General features: G+C 40.0%; 3 protein-coding genes across 5 annotated transcripts; 2 read left to right on the top strand and 1 right to left on the bottom strand.

The window, feature by feature from the left end:
• Window positions 1-10,209: 10,209 nt before the first annotated feature.
• RB195_008167 (uncharacterized protein) lies at window positions 10,210-12,482 on the bottom strand (the record flags this gene model as incomplete). Of its 3 annotated transcripts, none has more annotated exons than XM_064194555.1 (7): window positions 10,210-10,329; window positions 10,405-10,496; window positions 11,837-11,973; window positions 12,035-12,113; window positions 12,163-12,271; window positions 12,327-12,385; window positions 12,470-12,482. In XM_064194555.1, 7 exons carry the CDS (start codon window positions 12,480-12,482, stop codon window positions 10,210-10,212), a joined length of 609 nt encoding a protein of 202 aa, XP_064045698.1. The 3 variants fall into 3 exon arrangements, with proteins under 3 accessions (XP_064045698.1, XP_064045700.1, XP_064045699.1); XM_064194553.1 differs by lacking the exons at window positions 10,210-10,329; window positions 10,405-10,496 and adding exons at window positions 10,908-10,914; window positions 10,978-11,101 and having other exon boundaries at window positions 11,837-11,986; window positions 12,045-12,113; XM_064194554.1 differs by lacking the exons at window positions 11,837-11,973; window positions 12,035-12,113; window positions 12,163-12,271; window positions 12,327-12,385; window positions 12,470-12,482 and adding exons at window positions 10,703-10,751; window positions 10,817-10,825.
• A 241-nt stretch (window positions 12,483-12,723) lies between these two features.
• RB195_008165 (uncharacterized protein) lies at window positions 12,724-17,291 on the top strand (the record flags this gene model as incomplete). The annotated part of the gene is made up of 4 exons (XM_064194551.1): window positions 12,724-12,755; window positions 12,957-13,090; window positions 14,433-14,484; window positions 17,285-17,291. 4 exons carry the CDS (start codon window positions 12,724-12,726, stop codon window positions 17,289-17,291), a joined length of 225 nt encoding a protein of 74 aa, XP_064045696.1.
• Window positions 14,856-15,302, top strand: RB195_008166 (uncharacterized protein; the record flags this gene model as incomplete). The annotated part of the gene is made up of 1 exon (XM_064194552.1): window positions 14,856-15,302. One exon carries the CDS (start codon window positions 14,856-14,858, stop codon window positions 15,300-15,302), a length of 447 nt encoding a protein of 148 aa, XP_064045697.1.
• Window positions 17,292-19,862: the final 2,571 nt, after the last annotated feature.

Genomic DNA, 19,862 nt, shown 5'->3' with positions numbered 1-19,862 from the left:
AGAGCCTTCAGGATGGTCCTGAAACGAAAAAAACCTTTATGGGTCCTTATTTCACGATTAATTTTAAAAAAGGCCAGAATCGCCACAAATTGTATTTTTTCTCCCCGATTTGAGCTGAATTGTCAAAAGTGGATAATATTCTTTATGATAAGCATCAAACCCCGGATCCAGAGCCTTCAGGATGGTCCTGAAACGAAAAAAACCTTTATGGGTCCTTATTTCACGATTAATTTTAAAAAAGGCCAGAATCGCCACAAATTGTATTTTTTCTCCCCGATTTGAGCTGAATTGTCAAAAGTGGATAATATTCTTTATGATAAGCATCAAACCCCGGATCCAGAGCCTTCAGGATGGTCCTGAAACGAAAAAAACCTTTATGGGTCCTTATTTCACGATTAATTTTAAAAAAGGCCAGAATCGCCACAAATTGTATTTTTTCTCCCCGATTTGAGCTGAATTGTCAAAAGTGGATAATATTCTTTATGATAAGCATCAAACCCCGGATCCAGAGCCTTCAGGATGGTCCTGAAACGAAAAAAACCTTTATGGGTCCTTATTTCACGATTAATTTTAAAAAAGGCCAGAATCGCCACAAATTGTATTTTTTCTCCCCGATTTGAGCTGAATTGTCAAAAGTGGATAATATTCTTTATGATAAGCATCAAACCCCGGATCCAGAGCCTTCAGGATGGTCCTGAAACGAAAAAAACCTTTATGGGTCCTTATTTCACGATTAATTTTAAAAAAGGCCAGAATCGCCACAAATTGTATTTTTTCTCCCCGATTTGAGCTGAATTGTCAAAAGTGGATAATATTCTTTATGATAAGCATCAAACCCCGGATCCAGAGCCTTCAGGATGGTCCTGAAACGAAAAAAACCTTTATGGGTCCTTATTTCACGATTAATTTTAAAAAAGGCCAGAATCGCCACAAATTGTATTTTTTCTCCCCGATTTGAGCTGAATTGTCAAAAGTGGATAATATTCTTTATGATAAGCCTCAAACCCCGGATCCAGAGCCTTCAGGATGGTCCTGAAACGAAAAAAACCTTTATGGGTCCTTATTTCACGATTAATTTTAAAAAAGGCCAGAATCGCCACAAATTGTATTTTTTCTCCCCGATTTGAGCTGAATTGTCAAAAGTGGATAATATTCTTTATGATAAGCATCAAACCCCGGATCCAGAGCCTTCAGGATGGTCCTGAAACGAAAAAAACCTTTATGGGTCCTTATTTCACGATTAATTTTAAAAAAGGCCAGAATCGCCACAAATTGTATTTTTTCTCCCCGATTTGAGCTGAATTGTCAAAAGTGGATAATATTCTTTATGATAAGCATCAAACCCCGGATCCAGAGCCTTCAGGATGGTCCTGAAACGAAAAAAACCTTTATGGGGTCTTATTTCACGATTAATTTTAAAAAAGGCCAGAATCGCCACAAATTGTATTTTTTCTCCCCGATTTGAGCTGAATTGTCAAAAGTGGATAATATTCTTTATGATAAGCATCAAACCCCGGATCCAGAGCCTTCAGGATGGTCCTGAAACGAAAAAAACCTTTATGGGGCCTTATTTCACGATTAATTTTAAAAAAGGCCAGAATCGCCACAAATTGTATTTTTTCTCCCCGATTTGAGCTGAATTGTCAAAAGTGGATAATATTCTTTATGATAAGCATCAAACCCCGGATCCAGAGCCTTCAGGATGGTCCTGAAACGAAAAAAACCTTTATGGGTCCTTATTTCACGATTAATTTTAAAAAAGGCCAGAATCGCCACAAATTGTATTTTTTCTCCCCGATTTGAGCTGAATTGTCAAAAGTGGATAATATTCTTTATGATAAGCCTCAAACCCCGGATCCAGAGCCTTCAGGATGGTCCTGAAACGAAAAAAACCTTTATGGGTCCTTATTTCACGATTAATTTTAAAAAAGGCCAGAATCGCCACAAATTGTATTTTTTCTCCCCGATTTGAGCTGAATTGTCAAAAGTGGATAATATTCTTTATGATAAGCATCAAACCCCGGATCCAGAGCCTTCAGGATGGTCCTGAAACGAAAAAAACCTTTATGGGTCCTTATTTCACGATTAATTTTAAAAAAGGCCAGAATCGCCACAAATTGTATTTTTTCTCCCCGATTTGAGCTGAATTGTCAAAAGTGGATAATATTCTTTATGATAAGCATCAAACCCCGGATCCAGAGCCTTCAGGATGGTCCTGAAACGAAAAAAACCTTTATGGGTCCTTATTTCACGATTAATTTTAAAAAAGGCCAGAATCGCCACAAATTGTATTTTTTCTCCCCGATTTGAGCTGAATTGTCAAAAGTGGATAATATTCTTTATGATAAGCATCAAACCCCGGATCCAGAGCCTTCAGGATGGTCCTGAAACGAAAAAAACCTTTATGGGTCCTTATTTCACGATTAATTTTAAAAAAGGCCAGAATCGCCACAAATTGTATTTTTTCTCCCCGATTTGAGCTGAATTGTCAAAAGTGGATAATATTCTTTATGATAAGCATCAAACCCCGGATCCAGAGCCTTCAGGATGGTCCTGAAACGAAAAAAACCTTTATGGGTCCTTATTTCACGATTAATTTTAAAAAAGGCCAGAATCGCCACAAATTGTATTTTTTCTCCCCGATTTGAGCTGAATTGTCAAAAGTGGATAATATTCTTTATGATAAGCATCAAACCCCGGATCCAGAGCCTTCAGGATGGTCCTGAAACGAAAAAAACCTTTATGGGTCCTTATTTCACGATTAATTTTAAAAAAGGCCAGAATCGCCACAAATTGTATTTTTTCTCCCCGATTTGAGCTGAATTGTCAAAAGTGGATAATATTCTTTATGATAAGCCTCAAACCCCGGATCCAGAGCCTTCAGGATGGTCCTGAAACGAAAAAAACCTTTATGGGTCCTTATTTCACGATTAATTTTAAAAAAGGCCAGAATCGCCACAAATTGTATTTTTTCTCCCCGATTTGAGCTGAATTGTCAAAAGTGGATAATATTCTTTATGATAAGCCTCAAACCCCGGATCCAGAGCCTTCAGGATGGTCCTGAAACGAAAAAAACCTTTATGGGGTCTTATTTCACGATTAATTTTAAAAAAGGCCAGAATCGCCACAAATTGTATTTTTTCTCCCCGATTTGAGCTGAATTGTCAAAAGTGGATAATATTCTTTATGATAAGCCTCAAACCCCGGATCCAGAGCCTTCAGGATGGTCCTGAAACGAAAAAAACCTTTATGGGTCCTTATTTCACGATTAATTTTAAAAAAAGGCCAGAATCGCCACAAATTGTATTTTTTCTCCCCGATTTGAGCTGAATTGTCAAAAGTGGATAATATTCTTTATGATAAGCATCAAACCCCGGATCCAGAGCCTTCAGGATGGTCCTGAAACGAAAAAAACCTTTATGGGTCCTTATTTCACGATTAATTTTAAAAAAGGCCAGAATCGCCACAAATTGTATTTTTTCTCCCCGATTTGAGCTGAATTGTCAAAAGTGGATAATATTCTTTATGATAAGCCTCAAACCCCGGATCCAGAGCCTTCAGGATGGTCCTGAAACGAAAAAAACCTTTATGGGGTCTTATTTCACGATTAATTTTAAAAAAGGCCAGAATCGCCACAAATTGTATTTTTTCTCCCCGATTTGAGCTGAATTGTCAAAAGTGGATAATATTCTTTATGATAAGCCTCAAACCCCGGATCCAGAGCCTTCAGGATGGTCCTGAAACGAAAAAAACCTTTATGGGTCCTTATTTCACGATTAATTTTAAAAAAGGCCAGAATCGCCACAAATTGTATTTTTTCTCCCCGATTTGAGCTGAATTGTCAAAAGTGGATAATATTCTTTATGATAAGCCTCAAACCCCGGATCCAGAGCCTTCAGGATGGTCCTGAAACGAAAAAAACCTTTATGGGTCCTTATTTCACGATTAATTTTAAAAAAGGCCAGAATCGCCACAAATTGTATTTTTTCTCCCCGATTTGAGCTGAATTGTCAAAAGTGGATAATATTCTTTATGATAAGCCTCAAACCCCGGATCCAGAGCCTTCAGGATGGTCCTGAAACGAAAAAAACCTTTATGGGGTCTTATTTCACGATTAATTTTAAAAAAGGCCAGAATCGCCACAAATTGTATTTTTTCTCCCCGATTTGAGCTGAATTGTCAAAAGTGGATAATATTCTTTATGATAAGCATCAAACCCCGGATCCAGAGCCTTCAGGATGGTCCTGAAACGAAAAAAACCTTTATGGGGTCCTTATTTCACGATTAATTTTAAAAAAGGCCAGAATCGCCACAAATTGTATTTTTTCTCCCCGATTTGAGCTGAATTGTCAAAAGTGGATAATATTCTTTATGATAAGCCTCAAACCCCGGATCCAGAGCCTTCAGGATGGTCCTGAAACGAAAAAAACCTTTATGGGGTCTTATTTCACGATTAATTTTAAAAAAGGCCAGAATCGCCACAAATTGTATTTTTTCTCCCCGATTTGAGCTGAATTGTCAAAAGTGGATAATATTCTTTATGATAAGCATCAAACCCCGGATCCAGAGCCTTCAGGATGGTCCTGAAACGAAAAAAACCTTTATGGGGTCCTTATTTCACGATTAATTTTAAAAAAGGCCAGAATCGCCACAAATTGTATTTTTTCTCCCCGATTTGAGCTGAATTGTCAAAAGTGGATAATATTCTTTATGATAAGCCTCAAACCCCGGATCCAGAGCCTTCAGGATGGTCCTGAAACGAAAAAAACCTTTATGGGGTCTTATTTCACGATTAATTTTAAAAAAGGCCAGAATCGCCACAAATTGTATTTTTTCTCCCCGATTTGAGCTGAATTGTCAAAAGTGGATAATATTCTTTATGATAAGCCTCAAACCCCGGATCCAGAGCCTTCAGGATGGTCCTGAAACGAAAAAAACCTTTATGGGTCCTTATTTCACGATTAATTTTAAAAAAGGCCAGAATCGCCACAAATTGTATTTTTTCTCCCCGATTTGAGCTGAATTGTCAAAAGTGGATAATATTCTTTATGATAAGCCTCAAACCCCGGATCCAGAGCCTTCAGGATGGTCCTGAAACGAAAAAAACCTTTATGGGTCCTTATTTCACGATTAATTTTAAAAAAGGCCAGAATCGCCACAAATTGTATTTTTTCTCCCCGATTTGAGCTGAATTGTCAAAAGTGGATAATATTCTTTATGATAAGCCTCAAACCCCGGATCCAGAGCCTTCAGGATGGTCCTGAAACGAAAAAAACCTTTATGGGGTCTTATTTCACGATTAATTTTAAAAAAGGCCAGAATCGCCACAAATTGTATTTTTTCTCCCCGATTTGAGCTGAATTGTCAAAAGTGGATAATATTCTTTATGATAAGCCTCAAACCCCGGATCCAGAGCCTTCAGGATGGTCCTGAAACGAAAAAAACCTTTATGGGGTCTTATTTCACGATTAATTTTAAAAAAGGCCAGAATCGCCACAAATTGTATTTTTTCTCCCCGATTTGAGCTGAATTGTCAAAAGTGGATAATATTCTTTATGATAAGCATCAAACCCCGGATCCAGAGCCTTCAGGATGGTCCTGAAACGAAAAAAACCTTTATGGGGTCTTATTTCACGATTAATTTTAAAAAAGGCCAGAATCGCCACAAATTGTATTTTTTCTCCCCGATTTGAGCTGAATTGTCAAAAGTGGATAATATTCTTTATGATAAGCATCAAACCCCGGATCCAGAGCCTTCAGGATGGTCCTGAAACGAAAAAAACCTTTATGGGGTCTTATTTCACGATTAATTTTAAAAAAGGCCAGAATCGCCACAAATTGTATTTTTTCTCCCCGATTTGAGCTGAATTGTCAAAAGTGGATAATATTCTTTATGATAAGCCTCAAACCCCGGATCCAGAGCCATCAGGATGGTCCTGAAACGAAAAAAACCTTTATGGGGTCTTATTTCACGATTAATTTTAAAAAAGGCCAGAATCGCCACAAATTGTATTTTTTCTCCCCGATTTGAGCTGAATTGTCAAAAGTGGATAATATTCTTTATGATAAGCCTCAAACCCCGGATCCAGAGCCTTCAGGATGGTCCTGAAACGAAAAAAACCTTTATGGGGTCTTATTTCACGATTAATTTTAAAAAAGGCCAGAATCGCCACAAATTGTATTTTTTCTCCCCGATTTGAGCTGAATTGTCAAAAGTGGATAATATTCTTTATGATAAGCCTCAAACCCCGGATCCAGAGCCTTCAGGATGGTCCTGAAACGAAAAAAACCTTTATGGGGTCTTATTTCACGATTAATTTTAAAAAAGGCCAGAATCGCCACAAATTGTATTTTTTCTCCCCGATTTGAGCTGAATTGTCAAAAGTGGATAATATTCTTTATGATAAGCCTCAAACCCCGGATCCAGAGCCTTCAGGATGGTCCTGAAACGAAAAAAACCTTTATGGGGTCTTATTTCACGATTAATTTTAAAAAAGGCCAGAATCGCCACAAATTGTATTTTTTCTCCCCGATTTGAGCTGAATTGTCAAAAGTGGATAATATTCTTTATGATAAGCCTCAAACCCCGGATCCAGAGCCATCAGGATGGTCCTGAAACGAAAAAAACCTTTATGGGGTCTTATTTCACGATTAATTTTAAAAAAGGCCAGAATCGCCACAAATTGTATTTTTTCTCCCCGATTTGAGCTGAATTGTCAAAAGTGGATAATATTCTTTATGATAAGCCTCAAACCCCGGATCCAGAGCCTTCAGGATGGTCCTGAAACGAAAAAAACCTTTATGGGTCCTTATTTCACGATTAATTTTAAAAAAAGGCCAGAATCGCCACAAATTGTATTTTTTCTCCCCGATTTGAGCTGAATTGTCAAAAGTGGATAATATTCTTTATGATAAGCCTCAAACCCCGGATCCAGAGCCATCAGGATGGTCCTGAAACGAAAAAAACCTTTATGGGGTCTTATTTCACGATTAATTTTAAAAAAGGCCAGAATCGCCACAAATTGTATTTTTTCTCCCCGATTTGAGCTGAATTGTCAAAAGTGGATAATATTCTTTATGATAAGCCTCAAACCCCGGATCCAGAGCCATCAGGATGGTCCTGAAACGAAAAAAACCTTTATGGGGTCTTATTTCACGATTAATTTTAAAAAAGGCCAGAATCGCCACAAATTGTATTTTTTCTCCCCGATTTGAGCTGAATTGTCAAAAGTGGATAATATTCTTTAAGATAAGCCTCAAACCCCGGATCCAGAGCCATCAGGATGGTCCTGAAACGAAAAAAACATTTATGGAGTCCTAGGTCACGATTAATTTTAAAAAAGGCCAGAATCGCCCCAAATTGTATTTTTTCTCCCCGATTTGAGCTGAATTGTCAAAAGTGGATAATATTCTTTAAGATTACCCTAAAATCCCCTCTCTACAACCATCTGGATGGTCTTCAGGGTAAATTAATCTTTGTTGAAGCTTAGCTTAGGATTATTTTTAGGAAAGCCAGAATCTTCGTAAATTGTATTTTTTCTCTTTGGTTTGGGTAAAATTGAGAAAATTGATACACCTCTTCCAAAAAACCCTCAAATCCGTCCTTCAAGTCTATCCGGATGGTTTGCAGGCCCCCTTAGGCCTGCTTAATCTTATTTAGCCTAGGCAGTGTTGGTCTCTCTAGAATGCGTATTTTTCCCCGGGTTGTCTGGAATTGTTAATGTCCTGCTATTTTCCTTTAGAAAACACTCCAACCCCCTGCACAACGTTCGTGATGGACTGTCAGAATTCTTCGTCTTATTAGGCCTGAACTTTTTTATTTATTGTGAATTTTTTTTATTCTATGCAGATCATTTAAGTAATTTTAGTAATATTAGGAATGTTCAAAATAAATAACTTGGATGGCTTAAATAACTTGAATAGTAATATTTTTTAATTTCCTGGCAAGCGAAGGGGGTGAGTTTCCATTTGAAATTCACCCCTTCGCTTGCCAGGAAATTTAAAAAAAGGCAAAATTTTTCATGTATCTGCTACAGCACTTAGTTGAATTGATGTACAGTATACTTGGGACCTGGCTGGATGATTACAAAGCTGATCGAATAATTTAGATGAGGAGTAATTTGAGAAACTGAACATTCGTAACAGCCATCATCCGAATTTACGTCCGTTTAATAAGCAAGTCAAATTTGAGCAATTTTCCAGAAACTTCAAGTTATAGTACAGAGGATTTATGAGGATACTTTATGACAGTGCTGCTTTTCTGTCCAAATTTGTTGTAATGGCATCAAATTCAAAATAATGTGTTTCAAATATCAGCCCGAACGTCCGGCTTAAGCCTGACTTCGGCCTTTTTTGGTGTTCGCTCGCCTTCACTTATCAATAGGAAATAACAGTAGCGACATTTTTTTTGTAGAATTAGAATTGTTTTTTTCTATCAACGCTTCCTTCGATGTTTTTACCAGAGAATTTAAGCATAGACGAAAGATTTTACGGTTTTCTTCTAATTCACCAATCCGCCGCAGTAGAATCCGTCTCTCCTCCCTCTATAGCTTTCTCACACCTGCACACCATTCTGACCCCGTGGGACACGTCCTACCCCATTTTAATGCTATTTGGCTCCGGCGCACGAATTCTACGCCGTAGAACCCGTCTCGCCCAATTTTACCGCGTTAGAGGTCCAGCGCACCAAACGACGCCATGGCATCCATCTCCCTCTATTTCTGGAATTTCTTGACTGAGACACACACTTTCACAGACCCACACATGTGACAGAATAAACCCATTATTGTATAGCGTGACAGTTTGCAAATCTGGAAGCATACATTGATATAAAAGTTCATTTGCCCTCACTAACATATGACAAAAAAAGACTTGTCTCATCAGGGCCAACATACATGAAAGCATAACACTGGGTAGTCGTCTAGCGGTAGAGCGTTCGCCTATCAGATGCATGGCCATAGTTCGTCATCTCACCGGTAAAGTCTTTTGCATTATTATAGAGTATTTTCATGTCACACACATGCACACACCACCCACACCACCCACACACACACTACCACACCACCACACACACCACAATACATACCACCAAACACACCAGAACGCACCACCACACAGCACCACACACACATACACACCACCACCGCCACCACACGCACTACCACGCACCACCACGCCCCACTACGCACCACCACGCACCACCACGCATCACCACGCACCACCACGCACCACCACGCATCACCACGCACCACCACACACACACCACCACCACTACACACACAAACACACACCACCACACACACACACCACCATACAGCACCACACACATACACCACCACACACCACCACATACACCGCCACACACACACAAACACACACAAAGGACTAGGCGCGGTATTATAGCAAGATGACTTTCTTTTTCGTTTCCTTGACAATACCATGCAAGATTCATCACAATGAGATTAAACGAATATTCCCACCAACTTTGAAATATCTCTAAGAGTGCTGTTTTTTTCACTATCAATTGATGAGAACTGTTGTTTACAGAAAAGCTTTTTATGTTTGATCTATACATGAAGGAAAATGTCACATATTTCATGCTTACAATTCATATTAGGTAAGGAAATTTGAACGATTACGATATTCGCGCAGATGACTTAAAGGTGAGTTGCTGATATTCGATTTGTTGCACCGCATTGAGGTTTCTCATGCTTTCGGCAGTGCGCATCGTTAGGCATTACTATAACGAATCATATTCTCTTAAGTCCTAACAGAAGTTTCGCATGAACTAACACTGACCTCTTGCTGGAAAATTTGGAAATGGTTTATTCACAAGCAGGATATTGCTCCACGTAAGTTTTAACAGTATCATTTTCAAGCTTTTACACGCGCATCCATGGCTGTGGTAAAAAGTCGGCAAAAAAGACGACTGAGGCAAATAAATAACCGTTCAATTCAACGATTTTATTGTATACGCTCGCATTCCTCGCGTATACTAAAAAAATTGCATAGCACGAAACTTTCACTTGCTCTGCCAATAGTAATAAAATCAGTACATGTTTGTTAGAAATTGTCCGCCAAAATGGACAGCGGATTTGTCCCTAAATCAAATCAGTAACGGAATAGAAGCTTGTCAGATTACTGATTTATGTAGTGTTCAATTAGTACAAAATTATGTCAATTTATTGTTTTTATCTCGATTAGAAATAATTAACGAATCTGAAGAGTCAACAACTGGAGCTTCGACTTCCTCTTCTTTTCCAGAATTGTCTGTAGTTCTTGTCGAAGCATCACATTTCCTCTCACCTTGAGTTTTCCACCCATGAATGCCTAAATTCATAATTCTTCGCTTTTGATCTGGCCTGCAATAATATTTTCTTTTATTGATGACATTGATTGTATCACCTGTGAGTTTGGCTTTTCATTAGCTATATCGAAGAAGTCATCGCCGGAGACCGTCACAGTAACTGTAGGCCTCTTTTCATTTTTAACATCACCTTAATCCGGTGGGGATGAGCCCTTGAAGTCGAGTTCTAAATTTGTGTTTTTACTGCTTCTGAAGCGCTACAGTCAAAATATATAGAAGAAATTGAAATAGAATTGCTTTTATGTTTTTCACATCTGCAGGATCTTGCTGAAATCGCTGGATTCGAAGAAAAAAACCTCTGGAGCTGAGTGTCGAAAGAATATTGAAAGTTCTTACAATCTTCAGCCTTCGCGTTACGGACGACTTTTTCAGCTGATCGATAGTGCTTCACCAAAAAATGCTCAAATAAATATTCTATTAGTTCAGTAGATCTTTAGTAGTAAAACTCACATGTTTCATACCACCCTGCTCCGGCTTAGAAAGCTCTCGTTGAAGGACTCGTGGCAGAGGTATACAACCATTGGAGTAACATATTCCGGCTTCAAGGCCTCGATAATGGACGAAAAATTATGAAATCAGCTCAAATGCTGGCTTTCCCTGGCGAAGAACACACCTCTAGAAGTATGGTTTGAGTTAGGCGAGATCCGGCTGCTGGGATTGCTGTTTTTGCAAGTATATTGTATTTTGCTCCTTCTTGAGCTAGTGAGTTGGAAAATCCAACAAGGGCAGACTTCGCTTAAAAACTGACATAAGCATCTATACGAACTTATATCTTCGCAAGAATATTGCGGTTTTCAGTAGGAAGCTTACAGTAACGTGAGTCCGTAGTAGCCCTTGTCGAAGGGAAAGTGAAGTGAACTGATGAGAAACAGCAAACAGCTGGGGAAAATAATTTCCTAAATCGGTAATTAAGCTTATTCTATGAGATAAAACTTACTACCTGGTTGATACCGCTGTCAACGGAATTGGTTTGCAAAATATACTCTGAAGATAGATCAGGCATCACTTTAGAGGAGAGTTCTCGGTGTTTTTGAGGAAATACCGTTAATAAACCAGGTGCAAAAAGTAGCAGACGACTTATCTACAATCGTTGGATATTAAATTGACAATGCAAAATGTAATGAGCACCATCAGCGAGGGGGGCGAAAAAAGTAAAGTATTTCACTTTTTTTTTGCTCTTTGGTAGTTTAGTTCAGTAGCTTTCTTTGAATAAGATCCACAACTTTACTGCTTCTTTGGTCTTGTAGTTGGAAACTTTTTTTAAAACAAAAAACAGGTAGAGGATTGGTAAAGAGATCGTCAATTGCTTGAATTAGTTTTCATTTAGGGTAACCACCCTTTTAGAACTGACTCGCCAATGACTGTCTGTGTCATTGCTAAGGATTGCTACGGGCCCTTGACAAATCATCCATAGCCACATCCAAAGACACACGAGAACTGTCTCCGGAGATTCTGCTTGGTTAAACTCACCAGCTGCGTAATTAGTTTGACCGAAGTCCCCATAGATGTCCGCAATTGATGACGTCACAATAATTCGCCCGTAGTTCTGTTTCCTCATATAAGGCCAGGCTGTCTTCTTCACGGAATAAGCTCCTTTCACGTGTACTCTGAAGATTAAGTCTGGAAGTGAATAAGGTTACAATTCATTGCTGTTCATTGACAAAGAACGTCCCTTCACCCCAGTCGAGATCCGTCATTTTCACAAGCGAAACATCACGGAGAATCCCAGCATTATTGATTACAATATCTGCAAACTATTTTATCCGAATGATCCACAAATTGACTACTTTACCCACCGACTCGGCCAAAAGCATCAATGGCGGTTTTTACAATCTTCTCGCCAAATTCTACACTGTCGTAGTTAGCCACTGCTTGTCCACCAGCAGTTTTAATCTCATCGACAACCTCAAAATAACCACCCACAGTGAAGATCTCCTAAGATTACTGCTATTTATCTTACTTTATCTGCCATTGACGTAGAAGCTGAGGTCCCATGTGCATTTCCTCCAAGGTCATTGACTAGAAAATCACATATTATGGCTATGTTGGTTATATTAAATTTGATTCAGAATGATCACCTGCAATTCTTTTTCTAAAACAAACCAAATGGTATCATTTGATTTAAAACTAAGTTGATTGCAAGGGACGTTAATCACGCTTCATTTCATTAGACTGGCATGACATTGACCCTTCCTTGATAAGACTACGCTGCCGATTTATTTCATAGCTCTGAATTGTACCGAGGACTTCAAATTCTCAAATTATTCTTTAATCACTTTATTTTACAATAAATTATGGGAAGAAATCCTGAGTCATCATATCTTTTGTGAACACACAGAAACCGTTGATAAGAATCGATGTTGATTGACGTTGTCCGTGGTCAAAACAGGTTCCGATGATTTGGATCGCCGGGAAAAGGAGCAACAGCGGTGCAGGCTATCCGTGAAAGAGCTAATCACCTACTATATTGGAAAAACTTTGCTTGTATTACAAGCATCCAAACATATCTTGGAACTGTTTTTAAAAAATATCCGTTATGAGGTTATGTTCATGAGCGTCCTAGATCGTAGATCAAAAGCCTCGTCAATAGGAAACCGAATGTTCTCGAACCCAAAGCAGTCATATCGACGTCCATACCGTTGTGGTGCGGTGTTCGACGGTTCCTTTTTCCCGCTCCAACGTCAATAATCCTGAACGTCTGGAAGCAGCCTCAAAGCGCCAGAGGTGAGTTTCGAAAGAAGATTAACTTTGCGTGAATATTACTTATAAGGAAACTAATTAAAAACTAGTTAGACTCCAAACTGTAACGATTTGAAGTTCCATTAATTTATGATTATTTTAAGGAATATTTTCTTATCTAAATTTCATTTCCAAGGTTTTTTTTTTGGCAGTGGAGTTGAAATTGAAGAGAAATCAAAACTTTCCGTTTCTGATTCACGCTCTTCTCATAAATGTCCATTTCAGTCAATTATTTTTCCTCACTTTTGGCCATGAAAAAAAGATGATGAATGGGGCAAATCAATGTTCTTGAATGTAATGAGTCTGATATCGACAAACCATCTACAACTCTTAACCTTAATCGATTTCTTGCTCCCAACACCGGAAAGCTCTGGTCTTGTTTCTACCGATGATAGCGAATACAATGTTTGTTAGCGATAATCTAACCCTCTTCATTTGCATTTTCTCCCAGTGCATGGATTCAAAGTGTTATTTTTATGGGCGCTGATTTGGAGCTTCAGTACGGATGTTGTGAAACGCGATCGACTGCCACCGCTCTGCCACTTAGCGTGAAGCAAATATTGTGTTAAAGGCATCACCCCACGAAATCTGAGGTGGTACGGATTTCAGGTGGAGTATTCGTATACGGGATCGTGGATTATGGAGAGAAGGGTGATTCCGTCCATTTATTCCTAATTGCCGTGAAAAACGCCTCGGACGATACGGCTTCGAGCGTTCCGGCGCTCTATTTTCTACAAGGAGTTCGATTGGAGCGCGCCAGCCCTCTGCACGCGTCGCCTCTTCCGGACCGTTTTTTACGGCAGTTGGGAAGAAATGGACGGAATCACCCCTCTCCCCTCTTTCTCCATAATCTACTATCCCGTTTAAGAATACTCCGCCTGAAATCCGTACCACCTCAGATTCGTGGGGTGATGCCTTTAATGAACTTGGTGCATGAAAAAACCATGCAGTAGATTTATCGACTATTGATGAGAGGAACAAATTGTGGATGTGGTTCTATTGACCGCTTATAAATGAGGAATTTTGGATGTATAGTAGGGTCAAAACGACATGAAGCAGGGTGCAGTTGCGTAAGTGGTTGCGCTCGAAGGGGTGCGATGGAGCGTAGCGGTTAGGATCAAGTGAGGATCTCTTACATCTTTCATTGTTGTAGTTTGTGATGGTCCCACCTCGATTCCAACCGCCATCTGCACCGTGCCGCTACGAGCGCAACCGCCTACGCAACTGCATCGTGCTTCATGTCATTTTGTCCCGACTATATTTCTTGCGATATTGTATTCCTACGACAACCGTTTGCAAACTAACAGTTTTTTTTATAATATTTTAGGTGCAACGTCGAGTTTTCTGTTCAAGCAGTCTAGCACTTCATACCTTAACTAGTAAGTGATTCTAATTCCTTTGCATTCGTTTATTAGTAGGAATTGATTTCGAGCCGTAAACTAGTTCGTAAAAAGGAAACTAATCATGAGAACAGTTTGATGTGAAAAAACAAAAAAAGTACTTTTGTGTAGAGATGAAGCTGTGAAAAAACCAAGTAACCGCTTCATGTAACGCACTAATGGTCTTTCTAGTTTAATTTATTTTGCTGTTAAGGCTATCTGTAATTAAGACCGTTGGCTAAGTTTTGGCGCAGCTGCAGTAGTCGTTAGCAGGCTGAACACTAGGGTCCAATTACAAGAGTTTCTGTTGAGTCTTTGCAGCAAGGGCGCAACTACACTGGCTATTAGTGGGAGCCGTGCGCAACACCATAATGCCAGTAGTAGTTGTTGTCTTTGCCGCCACGGCGCAACTACACTGGTTGTTAGTGGGAGCCGTGCGCAACACCATAATGCCAGTAGTAGTTGTTGTCTTTGCCGCCACGGCGCAACTACACTGGTTGTTAGTGGGAGCCGTGCGCAACACCACAATGCCAGTAATAGTTGTTGTCTTTGCCGCCACGGCGCAACTACACTGGTTGTTAGTGGGAGCCGTGCGCAACACCATAATGCCAGTAGTAGTTGTTGTCTTTGCCGCCACGGCGCAACTACACTGGTTGTTAGTGGGAGCCGTGCGCAACACCATAATGCCAGTAATAGTTGTTGTCTTTGCCGCCACGGCGCAACTACACTGGTTGTTAGTGGGAGCCATGCGCAACACCACAATGCCAGTAGTAATTGTTGAGCTTTTACTGCAACGGCGCAACTACACTGGCTATTAGTGGGAGCCGTGCGCAACACCACAATGCCAGTAGTAGTTGTTGAGTCTTTGCCGCAACGGCGCAACTACACGAGTAAGAATGGTCATTAAGATTCAGAGAGGAAGCTAAACTTAAGTCTTAGCTAAAATGCTTAGGCTGTCCTCAGAATTGTGTGTTTCGAACGCGGTTTTGTCAAAATTGTTTCATTTAGACAACTTCTCACTGAGAAATGCTAATACAATAACGTCATTTCACTTTCACATCACTTGAGGTATTTTCATTTTTTAATGAGAAGATGCCGATGGCAAAACCGCGGTCGAAACTGACAATTCCGATCCGCTGAAAAGATAGGGCACTCAATTCAACTGCGTCTTCTATTTGTGCTTCACCTCATAGACACGTTCCGATGTAGCACAACCAGCAAGAGGTCCGCTGTAGCCGCACGGTCGATGGCTCGAAACCTAATGCCAACCAGGTCTTTCATATCCGGGGTGGACAAATTGGTACCAGACTTTATGGGAGGATAAAAACACTAGCTGGGTCACCGGCTGGCACTGTATCATTGTATAAGCCAAGACGCGTTCCAAAATCTAAACGTTTACGAACTGCTGTAAAAGACGTTGGCAATTCCCAAGTTGATTGTTACTGCAAATGTCGACGTTCTTACGCGCTGTTCCGTAAACACCGACTTCTTCAAGCATGTGCGTTTGTAACCGAGATTTCGCGGCAGCCTAGCTCGTGTATCATTGTTATACAAGCTCGTCAAGAATCTTAAGAAAAAAGGTTTGGGGTGCCATTCAACGCTGCTCTGATAGAACTGTACTCGAACAGCGCTCAGAGCGCAATAAATTATTCTTAGAGCACGAGAACCGTTCTTAACTACCAAATTGGTCTTCCATTTGAGAAGGTGATAGTTCATTATTAGCAGTTCATCACTGAAAGTGAATAGTTAAATCAGCCAAGGCCTTAAAACCTAAGCATTAGTCTTTGAGGATCCACCGTATGTTGGGTCGAAAGCTACTAAAAAGAAAAGGAAGATAGAGCTGGATACTACTGCTACTACTACTACTACTACTACTAACACTCTAGCGTTGTGACTCTCTAAAAACAAGCATACTAGAAGTGAGCGGCTAAGTCATATCATTTAGTACTTTCATCGATAAAAAAAGGAATCGCAAATGCGAGATGGCTTATTTGCTAGTGAAATGTTTCCTTCTTATCTGATTCGCACCCCTAATATTAGGCGAGAACAAAGTATTTTCCCCCATAACATTGGTTCTCCTTCGTACTTTCGTTTCATGTCTTCGCATAATCGATAACGATTGTAGAGCAAAATGTGCGGCATTGACCGAAGCGTTAATGTACACTGTTCTTAAGCGAAGATGAAGGAACGTTGGATAGGTGATTCTTGCAGATAGTTGACCCAGTAAATTGCTATTCATATGGCGAGAAGCGGGATCAGACATGCCGGAGTTCTACAAAATCGCTGATCGAGGACAATGTCCGTCAGTAAAAACACCGGAGATAGTGCGCAGATCGCGGAGGTCGCACAAAAATCAGGAACAGAACACTGTTCAGATGTTCGCACAGTTCATGGCTTAAAATAAATCGCAAAAAATGGACCTATACCTTCCTTCTATTTCATAAGCATCATTTTGACATAGAAACTAACCAATGTGCAATTAGTAACTGTAAACCGTAGTAGCACTTTTGTCTCATGACCAACCAGTCAGTCGATGTCAAGTGGCGTTCAATAGTGCCCGCCTATTTTGGCGGCAGTTCTTTTGCAACATTCGTGTCGTGCTTGTTGCTCTATGTGAGTTGTTATCGATATTTTCGTACTAAGGTTCGGTGTGGTGGATCTTTGTTCCTCTGCCAGGAGACTTCTCCGTGGATGGGTCGAAGATCCACCAGTGGTTTCTTGCGGATGAATTTGTGTTGTTTATCCGTTCATGGATCTACTTGTTTCCGTACTTCCCTTACTAAAATCACATTCATTCTAGCGAATAGCTGTCTAACAGTACGTTTGGTACGAAAAAGTCAAGTTCGACCTCATCGACTATGGCCGACCAGCTGAAAAAGCGAATGGGGGAGCTTTCGGTAAGTTCTTTTTTTCTTGGTAGTGGTAGTGATCGTGCGCAGTGCACGGCCGCAGCTCTTAAGGTTTGGAGAGAATGAATGTGGTATGAGATGCAGTGTACCAGCATATCCATGCTCTGCAAATCCTATTTTTGATTTGTGTACATGGGTATCTGCGATAGATGGCTTGGAGGCCTTCAAGTTTGTCCTTAGTTGAATGTTATTATTATCTTTTTTCCTCTCTCTTAATGAGGAGCCGGTGATACCGCTGATAGATTAAAGACGGTATCGACAAACGCTTACGATACATTTGTATTCATACCGTGGAAGATGCTTAAGAAGTTCCCTTGGCTCCGTGGATTAATATCTATGAGACATAGCAGTGATGGAACAACGTTTTTTTTTACAGCGAAGGCTGTTCTGTCACCGTCTGTTAAAGCACCAGACGGTCGATCTTCTTGTTTGCAAGGTTTTGTTAGTATTTGACAGCTGACTGTTACGATCCTGTTATTTTTATTTTTGACCGCTGTATCCTACTTAGAAACCTTCTTTGCGGTTCTTTATTCCCATGGAAAAAACACGAAAGAAGATGTGTTAGAGAGCCATAGATAATTTGAAACAGAGGTCGACATACATACACACATACACGCCGCACATGCCAAACTCTACACTTACCTCATTCTACACACATACACCGCACACACCACACCCTCCACATTCCGCGCACCGCACATACACGCCGCACATATCACACACCGCGCATGCCACACACGCCACTACACACACCACCACACACACCACCACACACACACACCACACACACCACACACACACACACACACACACCACACACACACACACACACACACACACCACCACACACCACCACACACACCACCACACACACACACACACACCACACACACACACACACACACACACACACACACACACACACACACACACACACACACACACACACACACACACACACACACACACACACACACACACACACACACACACACACACACACACACACACACACGCACACACGCACACACACACACACGTACAGAGGACTATGCGCGGTATTATAGCACGGTGACTCTTTCTTTTTCGTTTCCTTGACAATACCATGCAAGATTCATCACAATGAGATTAAACGAATATTCCCACCAACTTTGAAATATCTCTAAGAGTGCTGTTTTTTCACTATCAATTGATGAGAACTGTTGTTTACAGAAACAGCTTTTTCTGTTTGATTCAAACATGAAGAAAAAATGTTACAAATTTCATGCTTACAATTCATACTAGGTATGGAAATTTGAACGATTACGATATTCGTGCAGATGACTTAAAGGTGAGTTGCTGATATTCGATTTGTTGCATCGCATTGAGGTTTCTCATGCTTTCGGCAGTGCGCATCGTTAGGCATTACTATAACGAATCATATTCTCTTAAGTCCTAGCAGAAGTTTCGCATGAACTAACACTGACCTCTTGTTGGAAAATCTGGAAATGGTTTATTCACAAGCAGGATACTGCTCCACGTAAATTTTAACAGTATCATTTTCAAGCTTTTGCACGCGCATCCGTGACTGTGGTAAAAAGTCGCCAAAAAAACGATTGAGGCAAATAAACATCCGTTTAACCCGACGATTTTATTGTATACGCTCGCATTCCTCGCGTATACTAAAAAATTGCATAACACGAAACTTTCACTTGCTCTGCCAATAGTAATAAAATCAGTACATGTTTGTTAGAAATTGTCCGCCAAAATGGACAGCGGATTCGTCCCTAATTCAAATCAGTAACGGAATAGAAGCTTACCAGATTACTGATGTGTATATAGTGTCCAGTTAGTACAAAGTTATGTCAATTTATTGTTATTATCTCGATTAGAAATAATTAACGAATCAGAAGCGTCAACAACTGGAGCTTCGACTTCCTCTTCTTTTCCAGAATTGTCCGTAATTTTTGTAGAAGCATCACATTTCCTCTCACCTTGAGTTTTCCACTCATGAATGCCTAAATTCATATTTCTTCGTTTTTGATCTGATATGCAATAATATTTTCTTCTATTGATGATATTGATTGCATCACCTTCGGTGAGTTCGGCTTTTCATTAGCTACATTGAAGAAGTCATCGCCGGACACCGTCACAGTAACTGTAGGCCTCTTTCCATTTTTTTTAACATAACCTTAATCCGATGGAGGAGCCCTTGAAGTCGAGTGCTAAATTTGTGTTTTGACTGCTTCTGAAACCCTACAATTTATGAACTACACATATGAACTCACTGAACTTCCCAATCTCTTTCGTTCCATCGGTCAAAATATATAGAATAATTGTTTTTATGTTTTTCACAGCTGAACGGTCTTGCTGAAATCGCTGGATTGGAAGAAAAAACTTTGTTGGACGTTGCAGCTATCTGACTGGAATTGTACCAACTCATCAAGCATCGACTTTTAGCTGATCCTTGACCTCACTCCATTTTCCTCA

The sequence above is a fragment of the Necator americanus genome, chromosome III (genome assembly GCF_031761385.1).
Source record: "Necator americanus strain Aroian chromosome III, whole genome shotgun sequence".
In the NCBI taxonomy this organism is placed as follows: Eukaryota; Metazoa; Nematoda; class Chromadorea; order Rhabditida; family Ancylostomatidae; genus Necator; species Necator americanus.
The sequence above is the reverse complement of the archived record's forward strand: the minus strand, read 5'-3'. Positions and strand labels throughout refer to the sequence as shown.